The sequence below is a fragment of the Crassostrea angulata genome, chromosome 8, assembly GCF_025612915.1.
Source record: "Crassostrea angulata isolate pt1a10 chromosome 8, ASM2561291v2, whole genome shotgun sequence".
In the NCBI taxonomy this organism is placed as follows: domain Eukaryota; kingdom Metazoa; phylum Mollusca; class Bivalvia; order Ostreida; family Ostreidae; genus Magallana; species Magallana angulata.
This window is the reverse complement of record NC_069118.1, coordinates 41,742,590-41,756,773: the sequence shown is the minus strand read 5'-3', so window position 1 is coordinate 41,756,773 and position 14,184 is coordinate 41,742,590. Positions and strand designations below refer to the sequence as shown.

Here is a 14,184-nt window from a genome sequence, read left to right as displayed (position 1 = left end):
TGAAGAAATTAGGAATGCTGTAAAAAAATTAAAAAACAATAAAGCGCCTGGCGGTGACCATGTTATCAACGAATATATTAAGACAACTATGGAAACCTTCTTACCCTTATATGTAAACTTTTTCAATTTGGTTTTTGATAGTGGCCAGACGATTGTCTATTAGGAATAATTAAAGCTGACATGATTTCATAAAAGCATTTGGTCGCCATATTAGTTCGATCGCTCCTCTACTGCCACTGGGGTATATAGTGGTTGCAAGATGGCCGGGAAGTACGCACGACAGTCGGATTTTCGAGAATAGTAGTGTCTGTGCTCGTTTCGAAAGAAGAGATATTCCTGGGATTTTGATTGGAGACAATGGATACCCTCTCAGGTCTTATTTAATAACACCCCTTCTTACTTGCCGGACACCACAAGAGAGGCGCTTTAATTTTGCGTTGAGTAACAGTAGAGTTAAAATTGAAAATGTATTTGGCATTTGGAAAAGACGCTTTCCTTGTCTACGTAACCAATTAAGATTCAAGATTTCCTCAACCTTGCATATCATTATTGCTTGTGCAGTATTGTACAATATTGCCAGGAAAGCTGCCATCCCGGTACCAGATGATGACTATGAAGGAGATATTGCAGTTCCAGTTCCGGTACTACCAAATGCAAACCAAGGAGGACAGGCTTTAAGAGCAGTTTTAATACGACATTTTCAGTAAAAAAAAACCAGGTAAGTTTTTTTAATTAATTGTAAATTTATTTTGTTTTAATCTCATATTTTTAATGTACGCATATAAGCAAAATAATAATTATTGTGCATATGGCTGCCAGAAATATCCACTGTTGTTGTTTGAATTTGTACCCAGGGGTCCCCCACATGTACTGGGTTGAGGCACAGGCAAATCACGTTCACTTAATTTTATTTCATTCTCTAGTTTCTGTTTCTTTAATTTCAAAATGTCTTCTTTCAACTGGAGGATTGTCATCTTCTTACAAAGTTCTATTTCTGCCATTTCCAGGAGCCTATTCTTGACTTGGTCTTGACGTCCAGGACCAGCAGCTTTTCGTTTGGTAGCAGAAGCTATGGATGCTGTTTGCGGCTGTTTAGCAGACTCTTCTGACATTCTCGGCGCTTCCTCCTGAATTGTGTTGGTGGTCATTATCTGTGAACCGAAGCATTAATTGTAATCATTATGACTAAATAAATGATATTATGATATTGATATAATGGTTTTGTCAAATTAAAAAAATAAAGCATGCACACCGTAAATTACTCATGAAACACGAGGAATTAATAACACTGTAAAATCGTTAAATTCTATTTTAACGTATTTAAAACACTTTTATTTTAATAGCATTGACGAAAATATTGAGTTTGTGGCAATACCTACATGCACATTTAAAATATAAGAAATTTACCATGTATGCAAAGAAATTTGAATTTAAATTTTTGATGCTAAATTATTGCAAAATTTACCTCGTCGTTATCATCTGAATCTTCATTGTCATCATCTGGTTCATCCCCATGGAGACTTGCATCATCGTCGTACTGATTTTGCAAGCTGTTAATTTGCTGCGGAAGCATTTCCGAAATTGTGCTGGCAATTTTATCTAAGCTTTTCCCAGCTGGTCCTCCACCTGTCTTCTTCTTCTCTCTCCTCTCCTTAGCAACAGCAGACTTTGTTCTGGCTTTAAGATTTTTCCATAAAGATTTCAGCTGGGTTATGGTTCTCTTATTAACGCCATGTCTTGAATTAAATTCCTTCTCAATATTTATCCATTCTGTGTTCTTCTTACTAACCATTCTGCCATCATTCTGCTTGTTTTCTATGATATCCTTCTTAGCATGAATAAGTTCTAGCAAAATTTCTTTCTCTAGTTCAGAAAAATTTGCTGACTTCTGTCTTGCTGCCATTGTTTTCAATGAATGAGAAAAGCTTAAGCTGTAATCAGGTAAGATAGACTTGAGTCACAGGTTTGCAACCCAACTACTTCTCACCTGAGTACAGCTTAAGCCAGGTTTAAGACAGGGTTACCTGATCCTCAGATCACCTGTTAAATCAAGGTTACCTGAGCTACAGGTGGGTATAGTCCACTAATGCATTTTCCATAGGCGGTAATGTTAACGTTATGGTTCATAGCTCTGGCCCTAATTTTCGTTCAGCAACAAGGGACCTCTTCAATGAAAGCTCATCAAATTGTCTCTTTCCTGTTAAAATTTCGTGGTTTGAAGTCAGATTCGTTTTCCGGCAAAATGCGTCTGTATTGAAAAACTCTGAAAATGAAAGTAAAAGTAGGGAATTTCTCAGTTTTGGAAAGGGTGTACATCAAACAATTTCAATTCTTTATTTCAAATGATAATTCAATTTTGACACTTGTTTTAAAAATTGCAAATCCTCTTTTCTGACATGTGTCAAGCATTCTGATCTAAAATGTCCCAATAAATGTATATACACTCTGCAAGTATAGGGACTATTTTGCTTAAAGGCACTTCTTTGTTGTCCTACCGATTCTAAAAATAGTTAGAGGGATATACCCAATATAAAACAGTCATTGTGGTTATTTACAATTCTTAGCTTATATATTCACTCTAGACACTATAAAGAACCATGATTCCAAATTTGGAAAAATTCAATACATAACTATGGATTTTGCAGCATTGATACACATGCATGAAATTTGAAGAAACAGTCCAGTCATAATTTACCTAAACAACATATAGCTCATTGGCACTCGATGCTCTTCAAATTGCATAAATTGAGGAAACATAATCTCAAGGATTAAAATACATGTAAAACATAAACATTCAATATTTTACCAAATTTATTTTGTTCATATTCTTATGAAAAAGCTCAATTATGTCTGATTTTATAAAATTGTTGTCGTAAAAATCATGAGTTTTTCTTTAGTTACAAAAAAGAATTGTTTTCAAACACCACGAAAAAGGTAAAATAGAAAAGTATATGAATTTCCCTATCCATCAAGGTATTACATGTAGGTATTGGTTTATAAATAATAAAGTTATATGACTCTATAATGTGAGGCCCTCAATTCAGTTTTTGCTCCATTTTGATGCTAGCTTGAGATTACCTCACCTATGACGTCATAGTGATGAGTTGTTTTTACTCATATAAGTGTAATATTTGCTGAACTTTTTATTTAAGCCTAATTTCGGAACAAATGCACCATGACTTAACTCCTTAAATATATGTCATAGGGAAAAGAAACTTGCTAATAAGGATTTTTTCTTTTACTCTTGTATATTGTTACCATGGTAACAAATTTAACAAAAAATTATCAAAAGACATATCCTGTGGAAGAGAGTCTACATTTAACTAAAGTTCAAAATCCAGAAGAACAAGAAATACCCACAAAGTCTGTGAAATATGTATAATCAATGTAAAGTTTCCCAGTATCTATAATATTCTAAATTATCTGCATGTAAAATACTGGCCATGCAGGGTATATAGTTTTTATAGGTTCCTTCTTTTAAACTTGGACGATTGAAGTTACAAAAATTAAATTTTACTTACATCAAGTGTGGCTCATTGTTGTGTTTTATTCTTTGAAGGACTGACTTCCATTTCAATTTACATGTTATCTAAAATGAAATGTTTTGAATTAAATTCTACATTATCCAACACTATTCCCAACATTTGCAATTCCATATCAAAAGCAGCCATATGTTGAGAGAGAGAGAGAGAGAGAGAGAGAGAGAGAGAGAGAGAGAGAGAGAGAGAGACAGACAGACAGACAGACAGACAGACAGACTTAGAGAGAGGGGGAAAGATACAGAAAGAGAGAACAGATAGGCAACAATAACTACATCTTCCATGCACAACACATTTATACAGCCTAAAGACCAATACCCCCCCCCCCCCACCCCAACATATTGATCTATTTTTTCAATAGTATGAATGAATAAATACTAGTAAATATCTACTTAAAATGATCACTGATAATTTCATTCAATTTTGATTATGATAAACAAAGATAGATTTTGTGGATTAAGTACTAACCAACATGGTACTGGTAGGCTTCTACATGTTAAAGAGTGCATACCTACATCTTCGGTATATAGTCATGTCACATGCATGACAAATTAATTTACTCCAATTTAATGCAAATCTATCGGACACTAAAACAATTCCCTTACAATGCAAACTAATCTAAGATAGCTGGACACTGCTAGAATGAAGTATTTTTTCTCACCGGAAACTTTCTGCTTTTCTACTTTCACTTTTGCTCGCTTGAAATGATCGCACTAAAAACCCGAAGTGATATTTGGTCTCAAAATTTATAAAGATGTCTTCTAAACTCATATATAATTAGAAACACACCTACATTTTCATTTTTTTATGTAAAAACTCAAAATAAATTACTTTCAAGTTAAAATCACAATTTCTTTAATTTTAATTGGTTTTTTGAAAATCCCGGGGGGGGGGGGGGGGGGGGGGGTGTTGTGATGGATATTTTCTTGGAAAATATGCTATTAAAATGATTAAACTTGTTGAACATGTTGGAAATTTAGTTTATTCACATAAATGAGAAGATATACAAAAGAAAAATGCACTTTTATCATAATAATTGCAAATAAACAAGAAATATGCCTTACCAGCATGGAGCTCAATATGGGTATAGTCCACTAATGCATTTTCCATAGGCGGTAATGTTAACGTTATGGTTCATAGCTCTGGCCCTAATTTTTGTTCAGCAACGAGGGACCTCTTCAATGAAAGCTCATCAAATTGTCTCTTTCCTGTTAAAATTTCGTGGTTTGAAGTCAGATTCGTTTTCCGGCAAAATGCGTCTGTATTGAAAAACTCTGAAAATGAAAGTAAAAGTAGGGAATTTCTCAGTTTTGGAAAGGGTGTACATCAAACAATTTCAATTCTTTATTTCAAATGATAATTCAATTTTGACACTTGTTTTAAAAATTGCAAATCCTCTTTTCTGACATGTGTCAAGCATTCTGATCTAAAATGTCCCAATAAATGTATATACACTCTGCAAGTATAGGGACTATTTTGCTTAAAGGCACTTCTTTGTTGTCCTACCGATTCTAAAAATAGTTAGAGGGATATACCCAATATAAAACAGTCATTGTGGTTATTTACAATTCTTAGCTTATATATTCACTCTAGACACTATAAAGAACCATGATTCCAAATTTGGAAAAATTCAATACATAACTATGGATTTTGCAGCATTGATACACATGCATGAAATTTGAAGAAACAGTCCAGTCATAATTTACCTAAACAACATATAGCTCATTGGCACTCGATGCTCTTCAAATTGCATAAATTGAGGAAACATAATCTCAAGGATTAAAATACATGTAAAACATAAACATTCAATATTTTACCAAATTTATTTTGTTCATATTCTTATGAAAAAGCTCAATTATGTCTGATTTTATAAAATTGTTGTCGTAAAAATCATGAGTTTTTCTTTAGTTACAAAAAAGAATTGTTTTCAAACACCACGAAAAAGGTAAAATAGAAAAGTATATGAATTTCCCTATCCATCAAGGTATTACATGTAGGTATTGGTTTATAAATAATAAAGTTATATGACTCTATAATGTGAGGCCCTCAATTCAGTTTTTGCTCCATTTTGATGCTAGCTTGAGATTACCTCACCTATGACGTCATAGTGATGAGTTGTTTTTACTCATATAAGTGTAATATTTGCTGAACTTTTTATTTAAGCCTAATTTCGGAACAAATGCACCATGACTTAACTCCTTAAATATATGTCATAGGGAAAAGAAACTTGCTAATAAGGATTTTTTCTTTTACTCTTGTATATTGTTACCATGGTAACAAATTTAACAAAAAATTATCAAAAGACATATCCTGTGGAAGAGAGTCTACATTTAACTAAAGTTCAAAATCCAGAAGAACAAGAAATACCCACAAAGTCTGTGAAATATGTATAATCAATGTAAAGTTTCCCAGTATCTATAATATTCTAAATTATCTGCATGTAAAATACTGGCCATGCAGGGTATATAGTTTTTATAGGTTCCTTCTTTTAAACTTGGACGATTGAAGTTACAAAAATTAAATTTTACTTACATCAAGTGTGGCTCATTGTTGTGTTTTATTCTTTGAAGGACTGACTTCCATTTCAATTTACATGTTATCTAAAATGAAATGTTTTGAATTAAATTCTACATTATCCAACACTATTCCCAACATTTGCAATTCCATATCAAAAGCAGCCATATGTTGAGAGAGAGAGAGAGAGAGAGAGAGAGAGAGAGAGAGAGAGAGAGAGAGAGAGAGAGAGAGAGACAGACAGACAGACAGACAGACAGACTTAGAGAGAGGGGGAAAGATACAGAAAGAGAGAACAGATAGGCAACAATAACTACATCTTCATGCACAACACATTTATACAGCCTAAAGACCAATACCCCCCCCCCACCCCAACATATTGATCTATTTTTTCAATAGTATGAATGAATAAATACTAGTAAATATCTACTTAAAATGATCACTGATAATTTCATTCAATTTTGATTATGATAAACAAAGATAGATTTTGTGGATTAAGTACTAACCAACATGGTACTGGTAGGCTTCTACATGTTAAAGAGTGCATACCTACATCTTCGGTATATAGTCATGTCACATGCATGACAAATTAATTTACTCCAATTTAATGCAAATCTATCGGACACTAAAACAATTCCCTTACAATGCAAACTAATCTAAGATAGCTGGACACTGCTAGAATGAAGTATTTTTTCTCACCGGAAACTTTCTGCTTTTCTACTTTCACTTTTGCTCGCTTGAAATGATCGCACTAAAAACCCGAAGTGATATTTGGTCTCAAAATTTATAAAGATGTCTTCTAAACTCATATATAATTAGAAACACACCTACATTTTCATTTTTTTATGTAAAAACTCAAAATAAATTACTTTCAAGTTAAAATCACAATTTCTTTAATTTTAATTGGTTTTTTGAAAATCCCGGGGGGGGGGGGGGGGGGGGGGTGGGGGTGTTGTGATGGATATTTTCTTGGAAAATATGCTATTAAAATGATTAAACTTGTTGAACATGTTGGAAATTTAGTTTATTCACATAAATGAGAAGATATACAAAAGAAAAATGCACTTTTATCATAATAATTGCAAATAAACAAGAAATATGCCTTACCAGCATGGAGCTCAATATAAAACAGTCATTGTGGTTATTTACAATTCTTAGCTTATATATTCACTCTAGACACTATAAAGAACCATGATTCCAAATTTGGAAAAATTCAATACATAACTATGGATTTTGCAGCATTGATACACATGCATGAAATTTGAAGAAACAGTCCAGTCATAATTTACCTAAACAACATATAGCTCATTGGCACTCGATGCTCTTCAAATTGCATAAATTGAGGAAACATAATCTCAAGGATTAAAATACATGTAAAACATAAACATTCAATATTTTACCAAATTTATTTTGTTCATATTCTTATGAAAAAGCTCAATTATGTCTGATTTTATAAAATTGTTGTCGTAAAAATCATGAGTTTTTCTTTAGTTACAAAAAAGAATTGTTTTCAAACACCACGAAAAAGGTAAAATAGAAAAGTATATGAATTTCCCTATCCATCAAGGTATTACATGTAGGTATTGGTTTATAAATAATAAAGTTATATGACTCTATAATGTGAGGCCCTCAATTCAGTTTTTGCTCCATTTTGATGCTAGCTTGAGATTACCTCACCTATGACGTCATAGTGATGAGTTGTTTTTACTCATATAAGTGTAATATTTGCTGAACTTTTTATTTAAGCCTAATTTCGGAACAAATGCACCATGACTTAACTCCTTAAATATATGTCATAGGGAAAAGAAACTTGCTAATAAGGATTTTTTCTTTTACTCTTGTATATTGTTACCATGGTAACAAATTTAACAAAAAATTATCAAAAGACATATCCTGTGGAAGAGAGTCTACATTTAACTAAAGTTCAAAATCCAGAAGAACAAGAAATACCCACAAAGTCTGTGAAATATGTATAATCAATGTAAAGTTTCCCAGTATCTATAATATTCTAAATTATCTGCATGTAAAATACTGGCCATGCAGGGTATATAGTTTTTATAGGTTCCTTCTTTTAAACTTGGACGATTGAAGTTACAAAAATTAAATTTTACTTACATCAAGTGTGGCTCATTGTTGTGTTTTATTCTTTGAAGGACTGACTTCCATTTCAATTTACATGTTATCTAAAATGAAATGTTTTGAATTAAATTCTACATTATCCAACACTATTCCCAACATTTGCAATTCCATATCAAAAGCAGCCATATGTTGAGAGAGAGAGAGAGAGAGAGAGAGAGAGAGAGACAGACAGACAGACAGACAGACAGACAGACTTAGAGAGAGGGGGAAAGATACAGAAAGAGAGAACAGATAGGCAACAATAACTACATCTTCATGCACAACACATTTATACAGCCTAAAGACCAATACCCCCCCCCCCCCACCCCAACATATTGATCTATTTTTTCAATAGTATGAATGAATAAATACTAGTAAATATCTACTTAAAATGATCACTGATAATTTCATTCAATTTTGATTATGATAAACAAAGATAGATTTTGTGGATTAAGTACTAACCAACATGGTACTGGTAGGCTTCTACATGTTAAAGAGTGCATACCTACATCTTCGGTATATAGTCATGTCACATGCATGACAAATTAATTTACTCCAATTTAATGCAAATCTATCGGACACTAAAACAATTCCCTTACAATGCAAACTAATCTAAGATAGCTGGACACTGCTAGAATGAAGTATTTTTTCTCACCGGAAACTTTCTGCTTTTCTACTTTCACTTTTGCTCGCTTGAAATGATCGCACTAAAAACCCGAAGTGATATTTGGTCTCAAAATTTATAAAGATGTCTTCTAAACTCATATATAATTAGAAACACACCTACATTTTCATTTTTTTATGTAAAAACTCAAAATAAATTACTTTCAAGTTAAAATCACAATTTCTTTAATTTTAATTGGTTTTTTGAAAATCCCGGGGGGGGGGGGGGGGGGGGGGGGGGTGGGGGTGTTGTGATGGATATTTTCTTGGAAAATATGCTATTAAAATGATTAAACTTGTTGAACATGTTGGAAATTTAGTTTATTCACATAAATGAGAAGATATACAAAAGAAAAATGCACTTTTATCATAATAATTGCAAATAAACAAGAAATATGCCTTACCAGCATGGAGCTCAATATGGGTATAGTCCACTAATGCATTTTCCATAGGCGGTAATGTTAACGTTATGGTTCATAGCTCTGGCCCTAATTTTTGTTCAGCAACGAGGGACCTCTTCAATGAAAGCTCATCAAATTGTCTCTTTCCTGTTAAAATTTCGTGGTTTGAAGTCAGATTCGTTTTCCGGCAAAATGCGTCTGTATTGAAAAACTCTGAAAATGAAAGTAAAAGTAGGGAATTTCTCAGTTTTGGAAAGGGTGTACATCAAACAATTTCAATTCTTTATTTCAAATGATAATTCAATTTTGACACTTGTTTTAAAAATTGCAAATCCTCTTTTCTGACATGTGTCAAGCATTCTGATCTAAAATGTCCCAATAAATGTATATACACTCTGCAAGTATAGGGACTATTTTGCTTAAAGGCACTTCTTTGTTGTCCTACCGATTCTAAAAATAGTTAGAGGGATATACCCAATATAAAACAGTCATTGTGGTTATTTACAATTCTTAGCTTATATATTCACTCTAGACACTATAAAGAACCATGATTCCAAATTTGGAAAAATTCAATACATAACTATGGATTTTGCAGCATTGATACACATGCATGAAATTTGAAGAAACAGTCCAGTCATAATTTACCTAAACAACATATAGCTCATTGGCACTCGATGCTCTTCAAATTGCATAAATTGAGGAAACATAATCTCAAGGATTAAAATACATGTAAAACATAAACATTCAATATTTTACCAAATTTATTTTGTTCATATTCTTATGAAAAAGCTCAATTATGTCTGATTTTATAAAATTGTTGTCGTAAAAATCATGAGTTTTTCTTTAGTTACAAAAAAGAATTGTTTTCAAACACCACGAAAAAGGTAAAATAGAAAAGTATATGAATTTCCCTATCCATCAAGGTATTACATGTAGGTATTGGTTTATAAATAATAAAGTTATATGACTCTATAATGTGAGGCCCTCAATTCAGTTTTTGCTCCATTTTGATGCTAGCTTGAGATTACCTCACCTATGACGTCATAGTGATGAGTTGTTTTTACTCATATAAGTGTAATATTTGCTGAACTTTTTATTTAAGCCTAATTTCGGAACAAATGCACCATGACTTAACTCCTTAAATATATGTCATAGGGAAAAGAAACTTGCTAATAAGGATTTTTTCTTTTACTCTTGTATATTGTTACCATGGTAACAAATTTAACAAAAAATTATCAAAAGACATATCCTGTGGAAGAGAGTCTACATTTAACTAAAGTTCAAAATCCAGAAGAACAAGAAATACCCACAAAGTCTGTGAAATATGTATAATCAATGTAAAGTTTCCCAGTATCTATAATATTCTAAATTATCTGCATGTAAAATACTGGCCATGCAGGGTATATAGTTTTTATAGGTTCCTTCTTTTAAACTTGGACGATTGAAGTTACAAAAATTAAATTTTACTTACATCAAGTGTGGCTCATTGTTGTGTTTTATTCTTTGAAGGACTGACTTCCATTTCAATTTACATGTTATCTAAAATGAAATGTTTTGAATTAAATTCTACATTATCCAACACTATTCCCAACATTTGCAATTCCATATCAAAAGCAGCCATATGTTGAGAGAGAGAGAGAGAGAGAGAGAGAGAGAGAGAGAGAGAGAGAGAGAGACAGACAGACAGACAGACAGACAGACTTAGAGAGAGGGGGAAAGATACAGAAAGAGAGAACAGATAGGCAACAATAACTACATCTTCATGCACAACACATTTATACAGCCTAAAGACCAATACCCCCCCCCCCCCCCACCCCAACATATTGATCTATTTTTTCAATAGTATGAATGAATAAATACTAGTAAATATCTACTTAAAATGATCACTGATAATTTCATTCAATTTTGATTATGATAAACAAAGATAGATTTTGTGGATTAAGTACTAACCAACATGGTACTGGTAGGCTTCTACATGTTAAAGAGTGCATACCTACATCTTCGGTATATAGTCATGTCACATGCATGACAAATTAATTTACTCCAATTTAATGCAAATCTATCGGACACTAAAACAATTCCCTTACAATGCAAACTAATCTAAGATAGCTGGACACTGCTAGAATGAAGTATTTTTTCTCACCGGAAACTTTCTGCTTTTCTACTTTCACTTTTGCTCGCTTGAAATGATCGCACTAAAAACCCGAAGTGATATTTGGTCTCAAAATTTATAAAGATGTCTTCTAAACTCATATATAATTAGAAACACACCTACATTTTCATTTTTTTATGTAAAAACTCAAAATAAATTACTTTCAAGTTAAAATCACAATTTCTTTAATTTTAATTGGTTTTTTGAAAATCCCGGGGGGGGGGGGGGGGTGGGGGTGTTGTGATGGATATTTTCTTGGAAAATATGCTATTAAAATGATTAAACTTGTTGAACATGTTGGAAATTTAGTTTATTCACATAAATGAGAAGATATACAAAAGAAAAATGCACTTTTATCATAATAATTGCAAATAAACAAGAAATATGCCTTACCAGCATGGAGCTCAATATGGGTATAGTCCACTAATGCATTTTCCATAGGCGGTAATGTTAACGTTATGGTTCATAGCTCTGGCCCTAATTTTCGTTCAGCAACGAGGGACCTCTTCAATGAAAGCTCATCAAATTGTCTCTTTCCTGTTAAAATTTCGTGGTTTGAAGTCAGATTCGTTTTCCGGCAAAATGCGTCTGTATTGAAAAACTCTGAAAATGAAAGTAAAAGTAGGGAATTTCTCAGTTTTGGAAAGGGTGTACATCAAACAATTTCAATTCTTTATTTCAAATGATAATTCAATTTTGACACTTGTTTTAAAAATTGCAAATCCTCTTTTCTGACATGTGTCAAGCATTCTGATCTAAAATGTCCCAATAAATGTATATACACTCTGCAAGTATAGGGACTATTTTGCTTAAAGGCACTTCTTTGTTGTCCTACCGATTCTAAAAATAGTTAGAGGGATATACCCAATATAAAACAGTCATTGTGGTTATTTACAATTCTTAGCTTATATATTCACTCTAGACACTATAAAGAACCATGATTCCAAATTTGGAAAAATTCAATACATAACTATGGATTTTGCAGCATTGATACACATGCATGAAATTTGAAGAAACAGTCCAGTCATAATTTACCTAAACAACATATAGCTCATTGGCACTCGATGCTCTTCAAATTGCATAAATTGAGGAAACATAATCTCAAGGATTAAAATACATGTAAAACATAAACATTCAATATTTTACCAAATTTATTTTGTTCATATTCTTATGAAAAAGCTCAATTATGTCTGATTTTATAAAATTGTTGTCGTAAAAATCATGAGTTTTTCTTTAGTTACAAAAAAGAATTGTTTTCAAACACCACGAAAAAGGTAAAATAGAAAAGTATATGAATTTCCCTATCCATCAAGGTATTACATGTAGGTATTGGTTTATAAATAATAAAGTTATATGACTCTATAATGTGAGGCCCTCAATTCAGTTTTTGCTCCATTTTGATGCTAGCTTGAGATTACCTCACCTATGACGTCATAGTGATGAGTTGTTTTTACTCATATAAGTGTAATATTTGCTGAACTTTTTATTTAAGCCTAATTTCGGAACAAATGCACCATGACTTAACTCCTTAAATATATGTCATAGGGAAAAGAAACTTGCTAATAAGGATTTTTTCTTTTACTCTTGTATATTGTTACCATGGTAACAAATTTAACAAAAAATTATCAAAAGACATATCCTGTGGAAGAGAGTCTACATTTAACTAAAGTTCAAAATCCAGAAGAACAAGAAATACCCACAAAGTCTGTGAAATATGTATAATCAATGTAAAGTTTCCCAGTATCTATAATATTCTAAATTATCTGCATGTAAAATACTGGCCATGCAGGGTATATAGTTTTTATAGGTTCCTTCTTTTAAACTTGGACGATTGAAGTTACAAAAATTAAATTTTACTTACATCAAGTGTGGCTCATTGTTGTGTTTTATTCTTTGAAGGACTGACTTCCATTTCAATTTACATGTTATCTAAAATGAAATGTTTTGAATTAAATTCTACATTATCCAACACTATTCCCAACATTTGCAATTCCATATCAAAAGCAGCCATATGTTGAGAGAGAGAGAGAGAGAGAGAGAGAGAGAGAGAGAGACAGACAGACAGACAGACAGACAGACAGACAGACAGACTTAGAGAGAGGGGGAAAGATACAGAAAGAGAGAACAGATAGGCAACAATAACTACATCTTCATGCACAACACATTTATACAGCCTAAAGACCAATACCCCCCCCCCCCACCCCAACATATTGATCTATTTTTTCAATAGTATGAATGAATAAATACTAGTAAATATCTACTTAAAATGATCACTGATAATTTCATTCAATTTTGATTATGATAAACAAAATAGATTTTGTGGATTAAGTACTAACCAACATGGTACTGGTAGGCTTCTACATGTTAAAGAGTGCATACCTACATCTTCGGTATATAGTCATGTCACATGCATGACAAATTAATTTACTCCAATTTAATGCAAATCTATCGGACACTAAAACAATTCCCTTACAATGCAAACTAATCTAAGATAGCTGGACACTGCTAGAATGAAGTATTTTTTCTCACCGGAAACTTTCTGCTTTTCTACTTTCACTTTTGCTCGCTTGAAATGATCGCACTAAAAACCCGAAGTGATATTTGGTCTCAAAATTTATAAAGATGTCTTCTAAACTCATATATAATTAGAAACACACCTACATTTTCATTTTTTTATGTAAAAACTCAAAATAAATTACTTTCAAGTTAAAATCACAATTTCTTTAATTTTAATTGGTTTTTTGAAAATCCCGGGGGGGGGGGGGGGGGGGGGGGGGTGGGGGTGTTGTGATGGATA

At 32.5% G+C, this 14,184-nt stretch overlaps 1 protein-coding gene and 1 long non-coding RNA gene across 15 annotated transcripts in view; both read right to left on the bottom strand.

Annotated features, from left to right (window-relative positions):
* Positions 1-749: 749 nt before the first annotated feature.
* LOC128157989 (myb/SANT-like DNA-binding domain-containing protein 3) lies at positions 750-6,969 on the bottom strand. Of its 2 annotated transcripts, XM_052820660.1 has the most exons (5): positions 6,072-6,969; positions 4,604-4,813; positions 3,522-3,589; positions 1,466-2,263; positions 750-1,151 (listed from the first exon to the last, which is right to left on the bottom strand). In XM_052820660.1, exons 4-5 carry the CDS (start codon positions 1,901-1,903, stop codon positions 798-800), a joined length of 792 nt encoding a protein of 263 aa, XP_052676620.1. In that variant the 5' UTR covers positions 1,904-2,263; positions 3,522-3,589; positions 4,604-4,813; positions 6,072-6,969; the 3' UTR covers positions 750-797. The 2 variants fall into 2 exon arrangements, with proteins under 2 accessions (XP_052676620.1, XP_052676621.1); XM_052820661.1 differs by lacking the exon at positions 4,604-4,813.
* Positions 6,970-7,052: 83 nt separating this feature from the next.
* Positions 7,053-14,184, bottom strand: part of LOC128159871 (uncharacterized) — a 28,239-nt gene continuing 21,107 nt past the window's right edge. For 7 of the 13 annotated variants that reach the window (XR_008240202.1, XR_008240199.1, XR_008240201.1 and 4 more), the window contains exons 15-19: positions 13,249-13,316; positions 11,781-11,990; positions 10,707-10,774; positions 9,239-9,448; positions 7,053-8,236 (exon numbers count right to left, since the gene is read on the bottom strand). This is a non-coding gene — a long non-coding RNA (uncharacterized LOC128159871). Of the gene's footprint in view, positions 8,237-8,548; positions 8,879-9,238; positions 9,449-10,706; positions 10,775-11,093; positions 11,431-11,780; positions 11,991-13,248; positions 13,317-14,184 lie in introns of those variants that run through there. The other 6 variants (XR_008240192.1, XR_008240193.1, XR_008240195.1 and 3 more) reach the window with 6 other exon arrangements.

Excerpts from the sequence above, each read along its gene's own strand:
- LOC128157989 (XM_052820660.1), bottom strand. The coding sequence starts at position 1,903 with ATGGCAGCAAGACAGAAGTCAGCAAATTTTTCTGAACTAGAGAAAGAA. Across the intron at positions 1,152-1,465 it reads ATTCAGATGATAACGACGAG|ATAATGACCACCAACACAAT; the intron begins GTAAATTTTGCA and ends TTCGGTTCACAG.